General features: G+C 58.7%; 1 protein-coding gene across 2 annotated transcripts in view; it reads left to right on the top strand.

Annotated features, from left to right (window-relative positions):
• PLCG1 (phospholipase C gamma 1) overlaps positions 1-16,878 on the top strand; it is a 35,484-nt gene that overhangs the window by 4,693 nt on the left and 13,913 nt on the right. For both annotated transcript variants that reach the window (XM_045832818.1, XM_045832817.1), the window contains exons 3-5: positions 15,031-15,183; positions 15,294-15,387; positions 15,546-15,593. In XM_045832818.1, the coding sequence (XP_045688774.1) occupies positions 15,031-15,183; positions 15,294-15,387; positions 15,546-15,593 (295 nt within the window). The remainder of the gene's footprint in view (positions 1-15,030; positions 15,184-15,293; positions 15,388-15,545; positions 15,594-16,878) is intronic.

Below are 16,878 nucleotides of genomic sequence, written 5' to 3'. Positions count from 1 at the left end.
GCACAGAGGGCTGGAGGAGCTGAGCACACACCCAGCACCTCCAGCCCAGCTTCCCCTGTGTGTGCTGCACAGGTGCACAGGCTCAAGTCACCAGTTAGAGAGCTTGGCCACTAGCCTGGTTTTGCATAGTCCCTTGGAATGAGGGGCATTTATTTGTTCAATAAGTATTATTTGAACAGATCCTGTTAGCCCACTGAGGGTTCAGAAGATGTGTAAGACATGGTCTGTGTCATTGAGGAACTCCCAGACTCTTGGAGGAGACAGACTTGGGAATGTGTAATTATAACCCTGTGTGATGTACTGTGATAAAGGTCTGTAACGAGAGCTCCTCATAGCAAGCTGGGGGTTGAGGGGGAAGAGCCAGGGGAAGTGACCTGTGAACTGAGCCGTGAGTGACTGGGGAACTTGCCCATGCCCTGGCTGAGGCATGGGGGTCACTGTAGGGGTCAGCAGTGCATTAGGTGTGGTAGAGATGAGGCCACCAGGGCTGGGCGGGGGGAGTGGGTAGCACAGGGAGGACCGTGCTGTGCTTATGGGCTGCAGTCGGTCCCGTGGACGGTGGGACTCTGCATACCTGCCTGGGAGAAATTGCAGGGAGACCAGTGAGCCGCTGCAGTTTGCAGGGGACAGCTGATGAGCAGGACAAGGCTTCGTTGCTGAGGCAGGTAGGGATGCAGCGGGGGTGGAGGGTGAGGTGTTGGGGCTGGAGGGATGGGACAGAGGGCCATAGTACAGATAACCTTGAACAACATGGGTTTGGACTGCTCTGGTCCACTTCTATGTGGATTTTTAAATATATGTATATATAGTCTTTCCTCTGTATCCCTGGGTCCTGGGTTTCGCATCTACAGATTCAACCAGCTACAGATAAAAACAGTACTTCCAGCCCTGGCTGGTGTAAGTCAGTGGATTGAGCACGGGCTGTGAACCAAAGGGTCTCCAGTTCAATTCCCAGTCAGGGCACGTGCCTGGGTTGCAGCCTAGGTCCCCAGTGGGGGCCACATGAGAGGCAACTACACACTGATGTTTCTTTCTCTCTCTTTCTCCCTCCCTTCCCCTCTCTCTAAAAATAAATAATTTTTTTTTAAATCATGGTTTAAAAAAACAAAACTACTTGCCGTCCGTGGATTTGCAGGGCTGACTGTGTGCATCGTTCTGTGCCATATAACATGAGGGGCCTGAGCATCCACGGACTTTGGTATCTGCTGGGGGTTCTGGAATGTTCAACCCCATGGATATTGAGGGGTGACTGGGGAGTCAGAAATTATACACGTATTTTCACTTGTGTGGGGTGGGCTGGGGGGCCAGGGGTCAACTGTAGTTGGCCATTTGGGCTCTGAACTCAAACTGCCTAGGATAAAAATCCTGTCTGACACTTGCTCTGCCATGCTCATGACCTTGAGCATGGGACCTTGCCTCTCTGGACTCCTCGTCTATAAAAGGGGGATACCAAACTACATTTATCTCATACGGGTTTTGTGAGAAAATGATGAGAATGTGTGTGAAGTGCTTCACATGGAGCGTGGCACGGTGTTAAGTGTTTGATGTGTGGGAACTCTGAGAAGGGGGAAGATGAGGGAGTGGGTTGGTGTCTGGCCGCCAAGCCCTTTGATTCGGAGACAAGGAGGCCCACCCACCTCCTCGCTCCAGGCTCTCAGCAGCCCTCTGTTGTCAGGGTGGTTTCCTGCCGCTGACTTCTGCGGGCGGATCGGGCACTGGCCGGGAGCAGCTGCTCTGGTAACACGGGGAGGTGTCAGATTGGCCTGTGTTTAGGTGCCTAGCCCAGAGCAAAGCTGTGTGAGCACATCGGTGTGAGACCCCTGTCTTCCAGGAAGTGCTTTAATGCCTCCACCTCAGCGGGGTAGGGCCTGCCTGTGCCTCTGCTGCCGCTGTCCCTCTCCATTAACTCATCGCATCTCTTCCCATTCTGTGCCCCTTCCTCTGGGACATGGCTTCAGGGAAGCCAGAGATGGGTAATGTCGTAAGGCCTGATGTGAGAGGATAAGAGAGACCGTTTTTGCTCTCTCCACTCCCTCTCGTAGAGCTGGAGAAGTCTGTGGGGACTTGGAGGAGTCTCCTAGGAGCAATGGGTGTGGGATGGGAGGGGGGAACATTCTGGTTCTCCTTGCACGGTGCTCTGTTCAGGGGGGCACGGCCCCATGCTTCCCTGGGGGCTGGGGCTGGGGAGCTTCTCGAACAGCATGGATGGTGACGGATGACAGGGCTCAGGGCAGAGCAGTGCCCTCCAGCAGTGGTTGGTCATCGGGCCACAGTGGCCAGAGGTTTGCGGCTAGAGCCATTGACATTTAGGCTCAGGTCTCAGCTCTCCTGTGACCTTGGGCAGACTACATTAAGCTATCCGAAACTGATGTTTAGCTGTGAAAGTGTTTCCTTCCTGACGGAACTGTGTATGAACAGTAGTCGGACGAGATCGTATATGCGAGTAGGTTTTATGTGAACGTGCTCCTCACAGGACTTGGCACTTAATGAGAATTTGTTTCCTTTCTGTGCTTTCGCTTTAACTGGTGACAGAGCTCCAGTTCCATCACCAGGCTCGGCCGCCAGTGCTGCTCCGATAGCCTAAGCTAGACGCCCGTTTCCTACTTACTTTCTTTGTTCCCCCTCTGAGTCTGTGCAGAGTCCTGGGGCATGAGGAAAATTAGGGGTTTGAATAGCGCAGGAGAGTTCTGGGTCATTTTCCCAACCGCTGTGTTGTTGGAGCTCCACAGAGACTCCATGAATCGAGGGAGGGCAGGAGTGGCACCAAGGCCGCGAGGGTGAGGTCGCATAACATTTCCGATTCCCGCCACAGTATTCAGTGTATTCTCCCACCCTGGAGGACGCGGCAGCAAGGGGGACTGTTCTGTAGGACTAGAGTTGTTTTTTGTCGATCTGGACAGAACTGATGTCTACTCTGCCCTTTAGCCAGATGGGTGTTACCAGCTCAGACTTCTCTGTGGACAAACTGGACTCCATGCTTCCATCTAGACCCTCCGCTGCCCTCATCTCTCTGCCGCGCCCCCATGGAGGTGCTTTCCCACTGCTGCAGGGGGAGAGGAAGCAGCTGATCAGAGGTGGGGGCCAGAAGAGCCTCGCTCTGACTCTCTTCCTGGCTGATGGTGACAGCTGTCCCTGAGCCTCTGCCAGGGAAATGGGGACAGGGGCTCCGAGCTCTGGGTGCTCTGAGAAGGGCCTCCTGGGACCCCCGATCACGAGCCCTCATGCATGCCTTCATCCATGTGTTCCTGTGTCCGCCTCACACGTATGGTGGCTCCAGTGGCTATGCGTTAGACGTGCCGAACTGGACGGGATTACTCCACCTTCTGACTTGTTCATGGTGGCTGGAGCTCTGTAGCCTGGTGAGCTTTCTGTATCACCCATCACAGCTATTCTTTCCTTAAAAAAGCGGGGGGGAGCCCAGCTCTTGTGGGCATCTGTGGCACACTGAACGAGCGACACCCTGCTTGTGCTCCCCCAGCTCTGCACCGGGGCGTTTGCTGACGCACTGTGCACCGTGGAATCCAGTCGTGGCCGTGAAGGTTAAGGCGGACAGAGCCAGAAAGGACAAACATCCAGGTGGAAAACGGTGATCCCAGGGTCTGGGGGGTGTGGTACAGGAAACAGCCCAGGGGCCTCTCTGTCAGTCAGGAGAGGTGAGGGTGTGCTGTTGCAGCACATGACCCTGAACCCCAGCGGCTGGCAACAGCCAAGGCTCATTTCTCCCTTTCACTACATGTGCGTGTCCGTGACAAACTGTCCCTGGAGAGTGGCCTCAGTAGCTCTGGGTCAGCCCTGTGGTGCAGAGCCTGAACACTCTCAGCAAACTAGGCTGAAGAGGGGTTCAGAGAAAGGGCCAGGGAGGAGTGACTTTCTGTGACCTGGACCAGGGTGCGGTGAAGGTAGCTGTGCTGAGGAGGCCGAGGGGGGGCGGGCTGCCTGAGTGGGTCAAGAGGCTGCTGTGGCTCAGGTCTTTGAAATAGGGAGCTTGTGTTTAGACCTACAGGCATCACAGCTGTGCCTTTGCCCAAACTCCATCTCCCTGTACTCACCCCCACACACAGGTGCCCCTCGTCAAGTTGCCCCTGAGCCTAGTCGGCTGTGGCCACAGCTCCCTGGAGCAACTTCGCTGGTGTTCGGGGGCCTCGGAGGGAGCAGGGAGTGCCTTCAGCCCCCCAGACGACAGGGGGAGATGGCAGAGAAGGCCTGGTCCTTGAATCCTCTGGGGCTGGGAGGAGGGGCAGTAAAGGAGGCGGAGTTAGTCGCTTTGGGGGAGGCTGTGGTCCCAGGAGACCTGGCTCCGGGAATCTCTGCCTGGATTCCTGGCTCAGGTCTTAATGTTCTCCCTCCCTCTGTGTAAGATTCCTTCCTTTCGAGGTGGTGCCTGGCCAGCCTTGGAGAGGCTGCAGTGGCTGCGTGCCCAGGCACAGGCGCTCGCTCTCTCCTCACTCGTCACCTCCTAGGAACTGGGCCCATCCTGGGGGAAGCAGGGAGGGCTCCTTTTTATAGCCCACATGTAGGCTTTGTGTATAGGCTCTGCTGCTTCCTTCCGGGCCCTTCCCGGTGTTGGCGGGTGGCCCTGGCTTCAGCCAGACTCAGGATGCAGAATAAACGGGGTGGGGCTTTATTCTCGCAGAAGACTGGCACCTCCTTTGCTGAGCCCAGGCCTGGCACAGAGAAAGCTGGGGTTAGGAAGCAGTGAAAAGGAGGTGACCCAGTCCTTGATCCTGGGAAGCTTGTGACCTGGAACAGGCAGAAAACCGCGACAGCCCAGGGCTGGCAGGAGGCAGCTGTGCCTCAAGAGCTGGAGGCCGAGGCCGAGCCCGAGGGTCCAAGGCAGAATCCGTCCTCCCTGTGGCAGCCCAGCCTGCCCCTGCGGGCTCCCTCCCCTGCTGGCTGGCTTGCCACTGTTAATTAGAGGGTCTTTGTGAAGGCTGTGCGGGGTCTGGGAGCAAGGCGTGGGCACACGGAAGAGTGGGCGGCCTGACCGAAGCCCAGGGTCTGGCAGGCAGCAGACACCCGACCAGGCTGGTGAGGGGTTGGGCCACGGCGATTTGGGCCACTTGTTTGTGTCAGATCTAATTGTAAGTCAGGGTGGGCCGCTCACTTTGGGGTTGGCTTCCTGTTTTCTCGGACACCTGGGGATATGGCTGAGCCCAAATGTCCTGAGGGAAGTGGTTGTTTAAGGGATGCCCTCAGGTCACCATGTCCTTGGCTTGGCCTTGCCCGTGGGGGGAGTAACGCATTGACCACACTGGAACTCTGGTGGTTTGGGTGTGTGGTGGGGGAATTCTGACCCTGTGGGACTGATTGGCTCCGGCCTCAGGCCCAGAGAGCGTTCACAGAGTGACTGGCCCTAGGAAGGAGGGGAGGAGTGGGCCACGGGTCCACAAGGCTTCTCAGCCTGCTTGGGGGCCGGAGGTCAGCCGGGAGGTTGGGCAGTGACGAGGGCGGGGCTGGGGAGGTGATGGGTCCCGCTCTGCGGCCCACTTCCCCTTGTGGCACCCAGTAGTCCAGCTGTTTGGAGGCAGTCGTCCTACCCCAGTCTCTTCCTCCAGCCACCACAGCCTCTGAATGTGAGATGCCTGTGTCCGCCTGTGGGCTCCCAGCTGGGCCTGGGCCTTTCCTTGGGAGCTCCTAGCAGAACCACCAAGGAGATTAGAAAAGGGAACATATGTCACTCGGCCCGGGGTTCTCCTCAGGGCCTCTGTAGGAAGGCCGGCAGTGAAGTAAATACAGAGAGCCTCCCTTCCCGGGAGAACAGGGTGCTGGTGCCTGGCCCGGCACTGGCCCACCCTGGAAGGGATGTGTGCTCGTGGAGGGGAGGCCGCAGGCGGGCGCAGAAGGGTGGAGTGAGGCATTCACGTTGGGAAGGGGAGACCGTCTCTAAGAATCAGAGCTGGGCTTCCTGGGAGGGAGGTGGAGAGTGGGTGAGTCCCTGTCCCCGGGGCAGTGAGGGCAGAGGCTAGACCCACGCTGGGGTCTCGCCTCCCTGGGAAGCAGGAGGAGGGCAGGGAGAGCGGCCTGCCCTGGGCTGGCGTGGCCCACAGGGAGTGTGGCTGGATGCTGGGCACAGGCTGGGCCGAGCAGCCCTGAAACGGGGGAGGCCAGTGGGGTGGCCGAGGAGGCGTCCTGGCAAGCAGGCCTGTGAGGGTGACCCCACGACTCAGGACGGCCCCAACCTCCTAGTCAGGACTGACTCTGTGGAGGTCTAAGGGCCGGCACCCCGCCTCCTACAGGAGGGCTCTTAGAGGTGGAAACTTGGAGACTGAGGAGGCGGGGAGCCAGGAGGGGAGAAGGACTGCCTGGCCTCAGCGAGCTCCACTCGGAGAGGCCTCTGCTGTGCCCTGACTTCAGCCCCTGCTGCCGAGACCCCAGTCAGAGGCCCCTGATGTTTCCTTGGCCTGGGGGGAGGGGGGCATTTCTTTCTTCTCCTAACTCATCCCATGTCTTGCTAGGCGCGGGGCACTGACACCGGCAGCCGTGGCCCATGCCCTCGGGGAGCTCACACGCCGGTACTGACCCCTGGTCTTCCAGGACACGCGCGGCTGCCACTCCTCTGGGTGCTCAGAAAACCTGACTGGGTAGTGCATAAGGCCAGCAGGAGGTGTTCAAGGGTTAGATTGGGGGGTGAAAGAAAAGGAGATGGCAACAGTGATTCTGAAGTGTCTAGACTACATACCCGTTTGGAGGTGATGCTGTCAGCTGACCCGAGAGGCGTGGCAAGAGGGTTGGTGAGAGAAACCAGTGTGTGCTTTCGAGGGGCTGTCTTTGGGCGAACAGGTGGCGATGGCAAGTGGGGAGTTAGAGGGACGGCCCTGGAGCTGAATCGAGGACCAGGGCAGAGACGTGTTTGCGAGTGGTCTGTGGTGGGGGTCATTAAAGCTGTGGCTGTGGGGGGCACTGACTGGGGAGCGGTGAGAGCTTCAGGGGCGCAGAGGGCCTGGGCCTAGGCCTCAGTGAGAGCCAGCCTGTGGTGGGGAGAGGCCTGGAGCCTCAGAAGAGGCAGGAAAGCCGAGGGAGCTTGTGAGGGAGAGAGGTCAAGGGTGGAGCTTCAAGCCGGATGGAAGGCATCATCAGCCATGTTGATTGTTCGGAGTTTCTGGAAAGAAGGGGGTAGAAAAAGTGACTTAAGCTGAGCACTCTGTCCCTCAGGTGGCCTGAATATACTGGGGGCATTTCATTGGGCCTTTGAGTCCTGGCCAGCTCTGGGACCTGGCCCTGCTCAGCCCTCAGCCTCTGTTCTACGGCTGCTGCCTGGCAGACAGGCCAGCTAGAATTTGGGCAGCATCAGCCTCTGGTGGAGGCAGAGGTCAAAGTGCACAGGACCTCTGCCCCCAGGCTTACCCATGGGCTGCCTGGGAAGTCACCTACTCTCAGACAGAAAAACTGGGACAAGCCCCTTCTCCTTGCTGCTACCTTCCCTACTATGGTGTTGCAGACTGCTGAAGGGCCCCCTTCCTCCCCTTCCCCTTTCATCCATGAAACACTGAACAAGTGCCCTGTTCCCCGAATAGCCACACTGCTGCGTGGCTGCTTTGGCTTCCATGGCATGGGCAGGTCAGCCCTCCAGCCCTGCCTTCTGCAGAGTGGTCTGAGACTTTGCAGTACAACTGCTCACGTCAGGCGCGGGCTCTCAGCACCGCAGACGAGCGTCTCCCTGTTGCTCCACTCTGGGCAGGACCTCACAGTTATCTGCTTCCCCGTCTGTTTCCTCCACCAGGGAGGGCCTCTCTCGGGGGGCAGGAACTCCAGTGCCTTACTGATTTCCATTCAGCCAGGACCCAGCCCTGGGCCTGACAAGGAGCTGGTAGGGATTTGATTGGATGATGGAGTTCGTGAAGAATCTCTCCCAGCGTTGGGGTGTCCGGGTGGGGCCTCCTTTCCCTTCATCCTTTGGGGCCTGGGCATGCTGTGCCTACCTCCAAAATGGGTAGGTTCCTAGTGTCCTGGGGAAGAGGGCTGCCTTCCTGGTGCGAAGGCTCACTGGGGTTGTCCTGCTGCTTTCCACATGCCCACGTCAGGGGTGGCGGCTGCTGTGGGGCCACCGCAGAGGGTCCTGGCTCTGCCGTGAACTGCTTACCTGACCATGTGAGACCCTGTGGAGCCTCCATTGCCCCATTGCTCCAAAGGGGAGATCCACCCAGAATCTAGACTCTAGATGACTCATCATGTACTGGTAAGGATCCCCTACAGCTGTGCCCTGAAGCAGTTAGTACCTGGGGTACGGAGTTCCCTGCAGGAGGATCCACTCCATCCAACTGACTGAATGGCCTTTTCCTGTTTATCAAGGTGGGAGAGGGCCGGATGCTGAGTCAGGCCTGGATGCTCTTCTCGGTCAGGTGTTTGGGGAATAGTGACTGATGACACCCAAGACTGGGGCAGGTGCTGACCTCTGCCCTTGGTATTCCTGTGACTCCAGGGTTCAGTACAGTTTCCCTTTGTGCATCCTGGGAAGGGGCTCTGTCCCTCTCTCCCCAGCTGGTCTGGTTTGAAGGCAGATGTACAGGAATGGGAAGGAGATAGTTCATAAAATCGAGGTGGCTACCCACCCCTCTGCTTTTGCTTTCCTCTGTTGGGAGCTGGGAGCTGCTCCTGACTGTTTCTGCTGGAAGGCAGGTGGGGGAAGGTCATAGCCTCAGAAGAGAGGGGAATGTAGGGGGAGGGGACCCCCCACTCCTTCTAAAGGCTGTGATACTCATTGGGCAGCCATTGTGGAAACTGCTGGCCATCCTGTGCACCTGGCTTCTGCAACATCAGGTTCCTTTTCCACCTGAGGCCAGGTTCTCTCTGTGTCTCTGGCCACCTCCATCATTGGCCCTCTGAGCTCTGAAGGCTCTGTCGAAGCCGTGTGTTCCTGGCTAGGAGAGACGTCCTGAGACACGGGGCCCTCTGCCTCTGGCTCCCTTTGAAAGAGGCTGCAGGGGTGCAGGGCCAGGAACTGGTCCGGAGGGCAGTCGCTTCCCCTTGAGGCATCTTTTCTGCATCTCAGCATCCTTTAGGGGAGGAGGCCAAGTTCATTTATGCTTCCTCCTCCCTGGGCATGCCGTATCTTTGGAGAGTGATGAAGTGTAGGCTGATTTGAAGGGTGGGGACTGGGAACGGCCCATCTGTTGCATAGGCTGTGCATGGAGAGAGTGATTGATTAGAGAGCACTTCTGGCAGGTGTGCCCACCTCCCCTGACCCCTGGGGCCCACTCTTCTGAATCTCCTGGTGGCCTTGGCTTAGAATGAAGCAGGGCGTGGTACCCAGGGAGCCCTGCAGCTTTTACTGTCCCGCTTCCCCAAATCTCCATAGCTTCTCCCCACCCCACCCCCCCACCCCCCGCCACCGCCCGCAGGAGCCTCTGCAGGGACCTCCCGTGACTTCCAGATTGCACGGGTTTCTGGGGCCACATCCCCCCAGCTGTGTGTGGTCTTTCTTTTTATGGTCCCCAGAATCACCTCACTGACCACTGCATTTGCATATTTGGTGTGTCTCCTCGGCCTTTTTGTTCCCGGCACGGCCTCTTCATCCCTCATATCGTCTTTGAGCACCTGGGGTCTCTGCTGCCTCTTTTAGATCATTAGCTCTGAAGTCTGGCTCTTGTGTGTTCATTCCTAAGCACTCTGCAAACATTTTGAGGTGTCCCCAGGATCTGGGTTTGGGGAATGGAGAGAAGAGTCCAAAGTGGTTTCTTCCTTGGGGAGTTCACAGGCCGGTGGCCTAGACTCCAGAAAGCACTAGAAGGTGTGACAAAGTCATGGTGCACCAGGTGTGCTGCCGGCCTGGGCCTGGCAGACTGCTAGGTGGGGCGGGGGCCCTGGCATGGGCAGAGGCTTCGCGGTGAGAAGGAGGGCTGGGGACCAATGTGGGGCTGGGCTCTGTGGGTCTCCTTGCTATGATTGGCCTGGCACCCTTTGGAGGAGGGCTGGGCTTCCCCCACTTCCCCCCAGCACTCTCTGCGGCGGGGCTGGGCAGGGCTCACATCTCATGGGGAGGCAGGGGGCACAGCACTGACTGCCCTGGAGAGAAGGGACCTGTCTGGGGAATACTCACTCACCTCTGTCAAACTGTCAGATCTTAAGATGGCCTTTTACATTTATTTATCATGAGTTGCATTTTTTTTTAGTTGCAAAATGTATTTACGTGCATTTTTGTACGAATAATTTTTATTGTAGTTTACATCAGTTAACTTACTGTTACGATTGCTTTACTTTGTAAAGGGAAAACTCTCAAGAAATATTTCATTAAAAGCATGTTTTATATGTCCACGAGTTGGTGTTGTATACCTTTTCCTTCTGGGTTTTGGTGGTGGTGGTTTGCTTGGCCATATCCTCATTGCGGGGCGGGGGGGGGGGTTCAGTTTGGGTGTATCCTCCGGTCCCTTCCTGGTAAAATCACTTTGTGTTTTTCACCTCTCCAACATCTCCCAGGAGCCGGCGAAGGCAGTGCCAGGAGCTGTGGTCCCGTTGTGCAGATGAGGGAAGAGGCTCAGCGGTGGCGCCTCCTGCTCACTGGCCGGTGCTTTTGCGCACACTTCTCTGTGCTCTTTCTTGCCTGGTGGGGGCTAATGGGCCGATAGGTTTGGAGGACCTCTGCCAGGGCGGGGCCATTTGGGAAATGGCTTCATGGAGGGCAGGGGACATAGACACGGGTTCCTGACCAAGAAGCTTGGGTCTAATTTGGAGTCTTAGATGCGATTCTTGGACTCACCCTTCTACTTCGAGAGCCCACGTGGCACGTTGAGGGTGAGGCCATGCTTCTACCCCTGTGGCAGGGTGGGCTGGCTCTCTGGGGCCATGCCCATTGAGGAACCCTGAAAAATCTTCGTATCCCCCTTGAACCACCCCTTTCTCTTCCAGGGGATTCTGCTTGTCCTGGGACTCTGCCTGGTCAACAGGAATGCTGTCCCTATGCACGCCCCTGGGTCACCGTCCAGATGCCTTGGGCACAAGGGACGGTGGGGGCCTTGTGGCTTGGCCTCATGTGTGGGAGGGGCTGTGGAGCAGGATTCCGAGACGGGAAGCAGCCCTGCCTCCAGAGGGGCTGAGCACAGGCAGGTCCTCTGTGCTTGCTGTCCTCCACCCTTCCCAGGCTCCAGACTGGCTGCCTGCCAGTTAGCGTGTCCCCTTCCTGGCACCCTCCTCCCCCAGCCAGGACAGCAGGTACTGTCCTGGAAGTGGAGGCCGGCTCTCCTGCGGAGGTGGGTTCTAAGCTGGCCCCGAGAGTAGCAGTACCCTTTGCTGCTGTCTAGCCGTGTGGCTCCCAGAGTGCCTGAGATCAGTTCTGCGGCTCAGAAAGATCAAGGAACTTGATCTTTCTCTTAAAGAGAAAGTGACTGCTGTTACTTGTACATCTAGAAGGCAGTGGCTCCTCAGATCTGTGTGACCTGGCACTTGGCTTTGAGTAACCAACCGCTGGCCTCTAGTGTCTGTGGTTTCAGGCGAGGGGAGGCGGGAGCATCCGTCTGCCTGCCTGATGGCCAAGCACAGCCAGTCCCGTGCGCTGGGCCGCAGTGCGTAGAGCCCCTGCCACCAGGCCACAAGCATTTCCTTCTCCATAAAGACCACGGCAGAGACCAGTCCAGGTGGGGGAGGTCGGGCCGGGCCAGCTGACTCTCCCACGTGGCTCTCTCTCCATAAGTAGCCTGTCCACATGTGGAAGGTTCTGGCAGGCCCATCCCCACTACAGCCTTCACTTCATCCAGGGCCTACCAGTAGGAGAGTGGGCTTGCCTAAGGCCCCAGCTAGGAGCTTGGGAATAGAACTTGAAACTTGTTTTGTGTGATTCCACATGTTAGTCTCCCGCTCTGGCATCCCTCCCTGTGCAAGGTGGTGGGGTGCACATGCCTCAGACTGCCGGCGGGCGTGCGGGCCGAGGTGCCGTGGCTGCTGCGGGCTCGGGAAGCGGCTTCCGGCCTGGAGCACGTCTTTGTGCACTGGTCTGAGCTTAGCACCCTTGTCCTCAGAGATCCCTCGTCTCACCTCCCAGTCCCAGCCTGGTGAGACCTCTCAGTGCCTTTGGCTGCTGTTCTCCCAAATGTTCCCCTGAGCATTGTTCTCTGTGGGTCTGAGCGGGGCTGAGTGCCGGGCGAGGGTCTGTGGGAATAGGGTGCTGCCACTCTCCTGCCTCTCCAAGCAGTTTCCCCACCACCCCCTGGGAGGGGCCCTCATCTGCCCTTCCTGCCCCACTGTGGGTCTGACCCAGGCTGTGCTCGGGTGGCCCAGCCCCCTCCCCCGCCCCCAAACCAGGGCCAAGGCCACGCTTGCCTAAGGAGTCTCCTCCTGATGATGACAGTCCCTGGGGGACGGGAAAGGGGACCCTGCTTTCTTTGTTCCAGGAGGCAGAAGGATGGGGGAGGTCACACAGGATGTGGCTTTTAAGAACCTAGAAGAGTGCCTCACCTTGGTGTCACATCCTTTCATCCTGCTGTCAGCTTGGTGGACTTGGAGGCCATCAGGGCCGAGCTGGCACCTCCTTATGGGGGAAGTGCAAGGGACCACACCAGGTGTGGCCAGTAGGAACTTGGGAGACTTGGGTGCCTGGCCTGCAGCTGCTCTTTGCCTGCCTATCTTGGGTGGGAGCCTGTCCTGCCTCCTGCCTGGGCTCAGTGGAAACGTGCCCAGGATCACAGGGCCTGGCAGGGGCTGCCATCTGTCCGTGTGTTGCACACGTGCGTGCGTGCACACGTGTGGGGTGGCTGCATGTGGCCTGGCAGCAGGCTTCGGGCTGACCCTCCAGCTGCCACGCCTTGGACTGCCTGATGAGGAGGGAGGGGGAGGGCTGAGAGGAAGGGCCCAGGCGCAGGGCCCAGGCTGTGCACCACACAGGCCTTGACCTACATGCACTTACTCGTGCATGTGAGGTTGTGTGCCGGTACCAGAGGTGTGGGAGGGGTGACAGCAGCTTTGCACCGGAAAAGCCTGCTGGTTTCTGTTTCAAAGGGCAGATTCTGTGGTGGTTCTGCAGTTTCTCATCTGGGCATTTCCCCTCCTCCTTCCATCCCTGGAAACTGTCTTTCCGGGCTAGGTCTTTGTGACTCAGTTTTCCCCTCCCTGCTTCTACCTGAGTATAACTCATTATTAAAGCTCCACTCCCGTTTTGCTGCCCCTCCCCCCACCTGTGTGTCTGCCTCTTTCACTTGCTCACTCAGTCCTTGAGCAGGCCTGGCCTTGGCCTGGGGGCAGGTGAGGCTTGTATATGCATAGTGCCACCAGGGGTCAAGGGTACGACCACTGCAGGAAGGTGCTTCCAAGTTGAGTCCTGGTAGAATTGGAGTCCGGGAGGTAGACAGCCCCTGGCTGGGAACCAAGATGAAACGGGATAGGAAGATACTGCATATTCTTGCCATTGATGCAGTTTAGTGTGGATGGAGCAGAGAAGATAGGAGACAGAAGCTGGGGGTAAATCATTGTGCCCCATCAGGAAGGGCCTGGAAGGCCAGAAAAGAGGTCTGGTCTCCTTAGTGAGCAACCTGGGAAGCAACCAGAACAACGTCCTGTAAAGATTCAGAAGATTCAGGAAGGATGTTCACTGGTCAGATGGGAGGGCAGGATGGCTGGCAGGAGTGGGGGCCTTCAGCTGGAGAACCAGGCACGTGGGGTTTGCCGAGGGTGGTGGAGCAGACCGGTAGAACCAGTCGCGTCTGGAGGGGGCGCTGGGGTCGGGGCCAGAGGCCTTGCCACTCTTCACAGTGGGATGGATGGGCCCCAGCTGTGGCTCGAGGGACAGGGAGGAAGCCTGGGGATTTGGCCCCGGAGGACGTTCCGGCCAGGGTGGTGTGCAGTGTGGGCTGGGAGGGCTCCCGGGGCAGAGGCCAGCGGGGCAGCATGCTGGCACTGCTCCCGGGCCCACATCTTCCGGGCCAGTCCGGGCGAGAGCGTTTGGAAAGAGGCTCTGGAGCTGAGGGAGTGCTCGGAGAGAGGTGTCTCTGGTGGCTGAGCCAGGCTTCGTCCATCTGACGTGATCCTCTCTACGTGCCTCTTCACCGTGCCTGGAGAGTCTGCCTTCTGTCCAGGCCCCAGCCAGCACCAGGGGGAGAGTGGCGTGTGGCCAGGGTGGCCCCCTCCAGGCTTGGGGTCAGAACCCCTGTGCCCGAGCTGGCTTTGGTGAAGGGGCCCCTGAGTGAGCCCCTGCCACGCTGCCTGCAGGCCTGGGCGCTTTGGCTCTTAGGACCTTTGCCCTTACCAACACCTCACGTTGCTGCCCTTGGTCACCTAGGTTCCCACACAACGAAGTAGTGGGGTCAGAGTCATTGTCCCTCTGCTTCGGTCACCAGCAACATCCAGAACCCATGTGGGCTTTTCCACCACCCTGCCTTCTAGAGAAGTTCAGTTTGGCCCTTTGCTTCACAGATGGTGAAACCGAGACTGAAAAGTCCCATGAGTCCCTGAGTGTCATCTCTGGCGCTACTGGCCCCGGCAGGTGCCTGCTGTTCAGGCCTGCGTGCCCCTATCTGGGCCGAGGCAGCGGCACGCGCTGGCCTTGGGAGCCAGGACCGGAAACACCCCGTGGCTGCCACTGCCGCTGCCTCAGGGGACGAGGCCTCTCGCTGACACTTGCTTGTGGATGACTTTGGGGGTGGGCCACTGCAGGGGTGCACCCGTTCTTTGGGCCCAATTCGCTTCCTCCTGCGGGTCCTGAGACTCGGCTGTGTGGGCCTCCCCAGCACCACCGGCCCGCGGGCCTGTGCGCCTTGGTTTGAGTCCTTCGTGTCAGGAGACGGTCCTCACAGAGCAGCCGTGGGCCCCTGTTTCTCCTGCTCGAGTCCGGCTCCTTTCCAGGCAGGGCGACCTGCCTGGGCTCTCGTCGATGGCCGCTCAGACTGGCAGCTGCCAGCAGAGGCCTGTGCTCGGGCGCAGCCCTGCTCTCTCTTGTCGGCCGCGGGGCTGCGGGGAGTCGCGGCCCCCTGCCCCCTCGGAGGGATCTCTACTTGCGGTCCCTTCCTGAGGGAGAGTGTAGTGACAAGGGAGGAGACCAGGATGCCCTTGTTTGGGTGCTGAGTCTCAGAGACCCCCAGCCCGACCTTGGCCTCTTCTCTGCCTTCCTAGTTGACATTCGAGAAATCAAGGAGATCCGCCCAGGGAAGACCTCACGGGACTTCGACCGCTACCAAGAGGACCCTGCTTTCCGGCCGGACCAGTCACACTGCTTTGTCATCCTGTATGGCATGGAATTCCGCCTGAAGACCCTGAGCCTGCAAGGTGGGAGTCGAGGGCTGGAGGAGGCGGAGAGGAGTAAAGGGGAATGTCCCCAGGTCCCTGGCTCGGCGGGAGGTAAGTTTTCAGCTCAGCTGCTCGTCCCCCACTCACAGCTACATCTGAGGATGAAGTGAACATGTGGATCAAGGGCTTGACATGGCTGACAGAGGACACGCTGCAGGCGGCCACACCCCTGCAGATTGAGAGGTAAGAGCCACGCTGACCCTGTGGGTGGGGTTGGGGCCTCGGGGTCTAGGAAGCATGGGCAGGGAGGCAGGGACACCGCTTGCCTGCTCGTCTCCTCCCTGGGCCTGGGCCTGGGCCTGGCCGGAGAAGTGGCCCTGACTGCAGGTGTCTCTCTGCAGGTGGCTGCGGAAGCAGTTCTACTCAGTGGATCGGAATCGGGAGGACCGGTAGGTGCTGCGCTGGCGCTCCCACAGCAGCAGCCTTGCCTCCGGGCAGCTGCCCAAAGAAGCAGAGGCCCCGGGGCACCTGTCTCTAGCAGGGTTCAGGGGTGCACAGGTGGTTCTGGCACAAGCAGCTTCCTGCTGAAAACCCTCCGGTGGCCGTGGTGCGGCCTGGCAAGAGAGGCCAGGGACAGTAAGCTGGGTGTCCCGCCGTGGCAGGCAGAGACAGGGAATGCCAAACTGGCTCTGGGTGTCCGGAAAGAGGTCAGGGCAGCTTGTAGTTTGCGTAAAGGGGGACCTTGAAGCTCATGGGTTTGAGACCATGGTGCGATAGCCAGAGGGCCCAAGGAGAGATGGGGACAAGACCAGGTCGTGGTAAGGACCTTTGACTGCTGCTGTGAAAGTGGTGGAAAACCATGGAGGGTTTGGAAGAGAGGTGTGGCCCAACCTGACCTCGGTTACACAGGACCGCTTGCTGCTGGTAGAGAGGCCAGGGCAACCAACCTCAACGCCCCAGGTGGAAGAGGAAAGGGCTTGGGCCAGGGCAGAGGTGGGAGGAAGCAGTGGATTTGGGGGTGTGAGGGGAAGAGGAAATGAGAATGGTGGTCATGGGGAAGGCTGTGGGGGGGGGGCACACGTGGGGGACTTAGTGGTTCATTTGGGGAGTGTTAAGTTTCAAGATGCCCTTAGATGTCCAGGCAGAGATATCAGTGGGCAGGTGGGCAGATCAAGTTTCGGGAGAGAGGTTGGGGTGAAGATGTTACCTGGGGAGCATTAAAATGATACGGAAGGCCATGAGGCTAGATTCACCTGGGCCGCTTGGCTGTTGGGGATCGGAGAGGTAAGAAGGAACTTACCCAGCAACATGGCGGCTTGTGAGATAAGAGGAGAACCCGGCGGCGCACTGTTCCGGAAGCCAGGGAGAGGGGAGTGGTTGGTCACTGTGCCAGGCCTTGTCAAGTGTGGGGGAGATGGGTGCTCATTGGACTTAATAGCACAGAGGTGGCTATTAAGAGGTGGCTAACCTTGAGACAGTGGAGGGGCTCAGGGAATGGGGGGGGGCCTGGATGACCTTTCAAGGCGTTGCTGTGAAGGGGAGCGGAGAAGGGGTGGGGTAGAAGAGGTCTGCAGGGGCAAGACAGGTGTTTTGGTGTCAGAGAGAACAGCCTGCTTGTGATGCTGATGGCAGAGTCCCCAGAGGGAAAGTCTAGTGATGCAGCAAGTTTGTGCCCACAGAGTGAGGAACCTGTGGCCCACCTCCCAGTGACTGAGGGCCAGACAGCTGGCGCCT

The sequence above is a fragment of the Phyllostomus hastatus genome, unplaced genomic scaffold, assembly GCF_019186645.2.
Source record: "Phyllostomus hastatus isolate PE091 unplaced genomic scaffold, TTU_PhHast_1.1 phas_contig_17, whole genome shotgun sequence".
NCBI classification, from domain to species: domain Eukaryota; kingdom Metazoa; phylum Chordata; class Mammalia; order Chiroptera; family Phyllostomidae; genus Phyllostomus; species Phyllostomus hastatus.
Note: the sequence above shows the minus strand (reverse complement) of the source record. Positions and strands in the feature narration are given on the sequence as shown.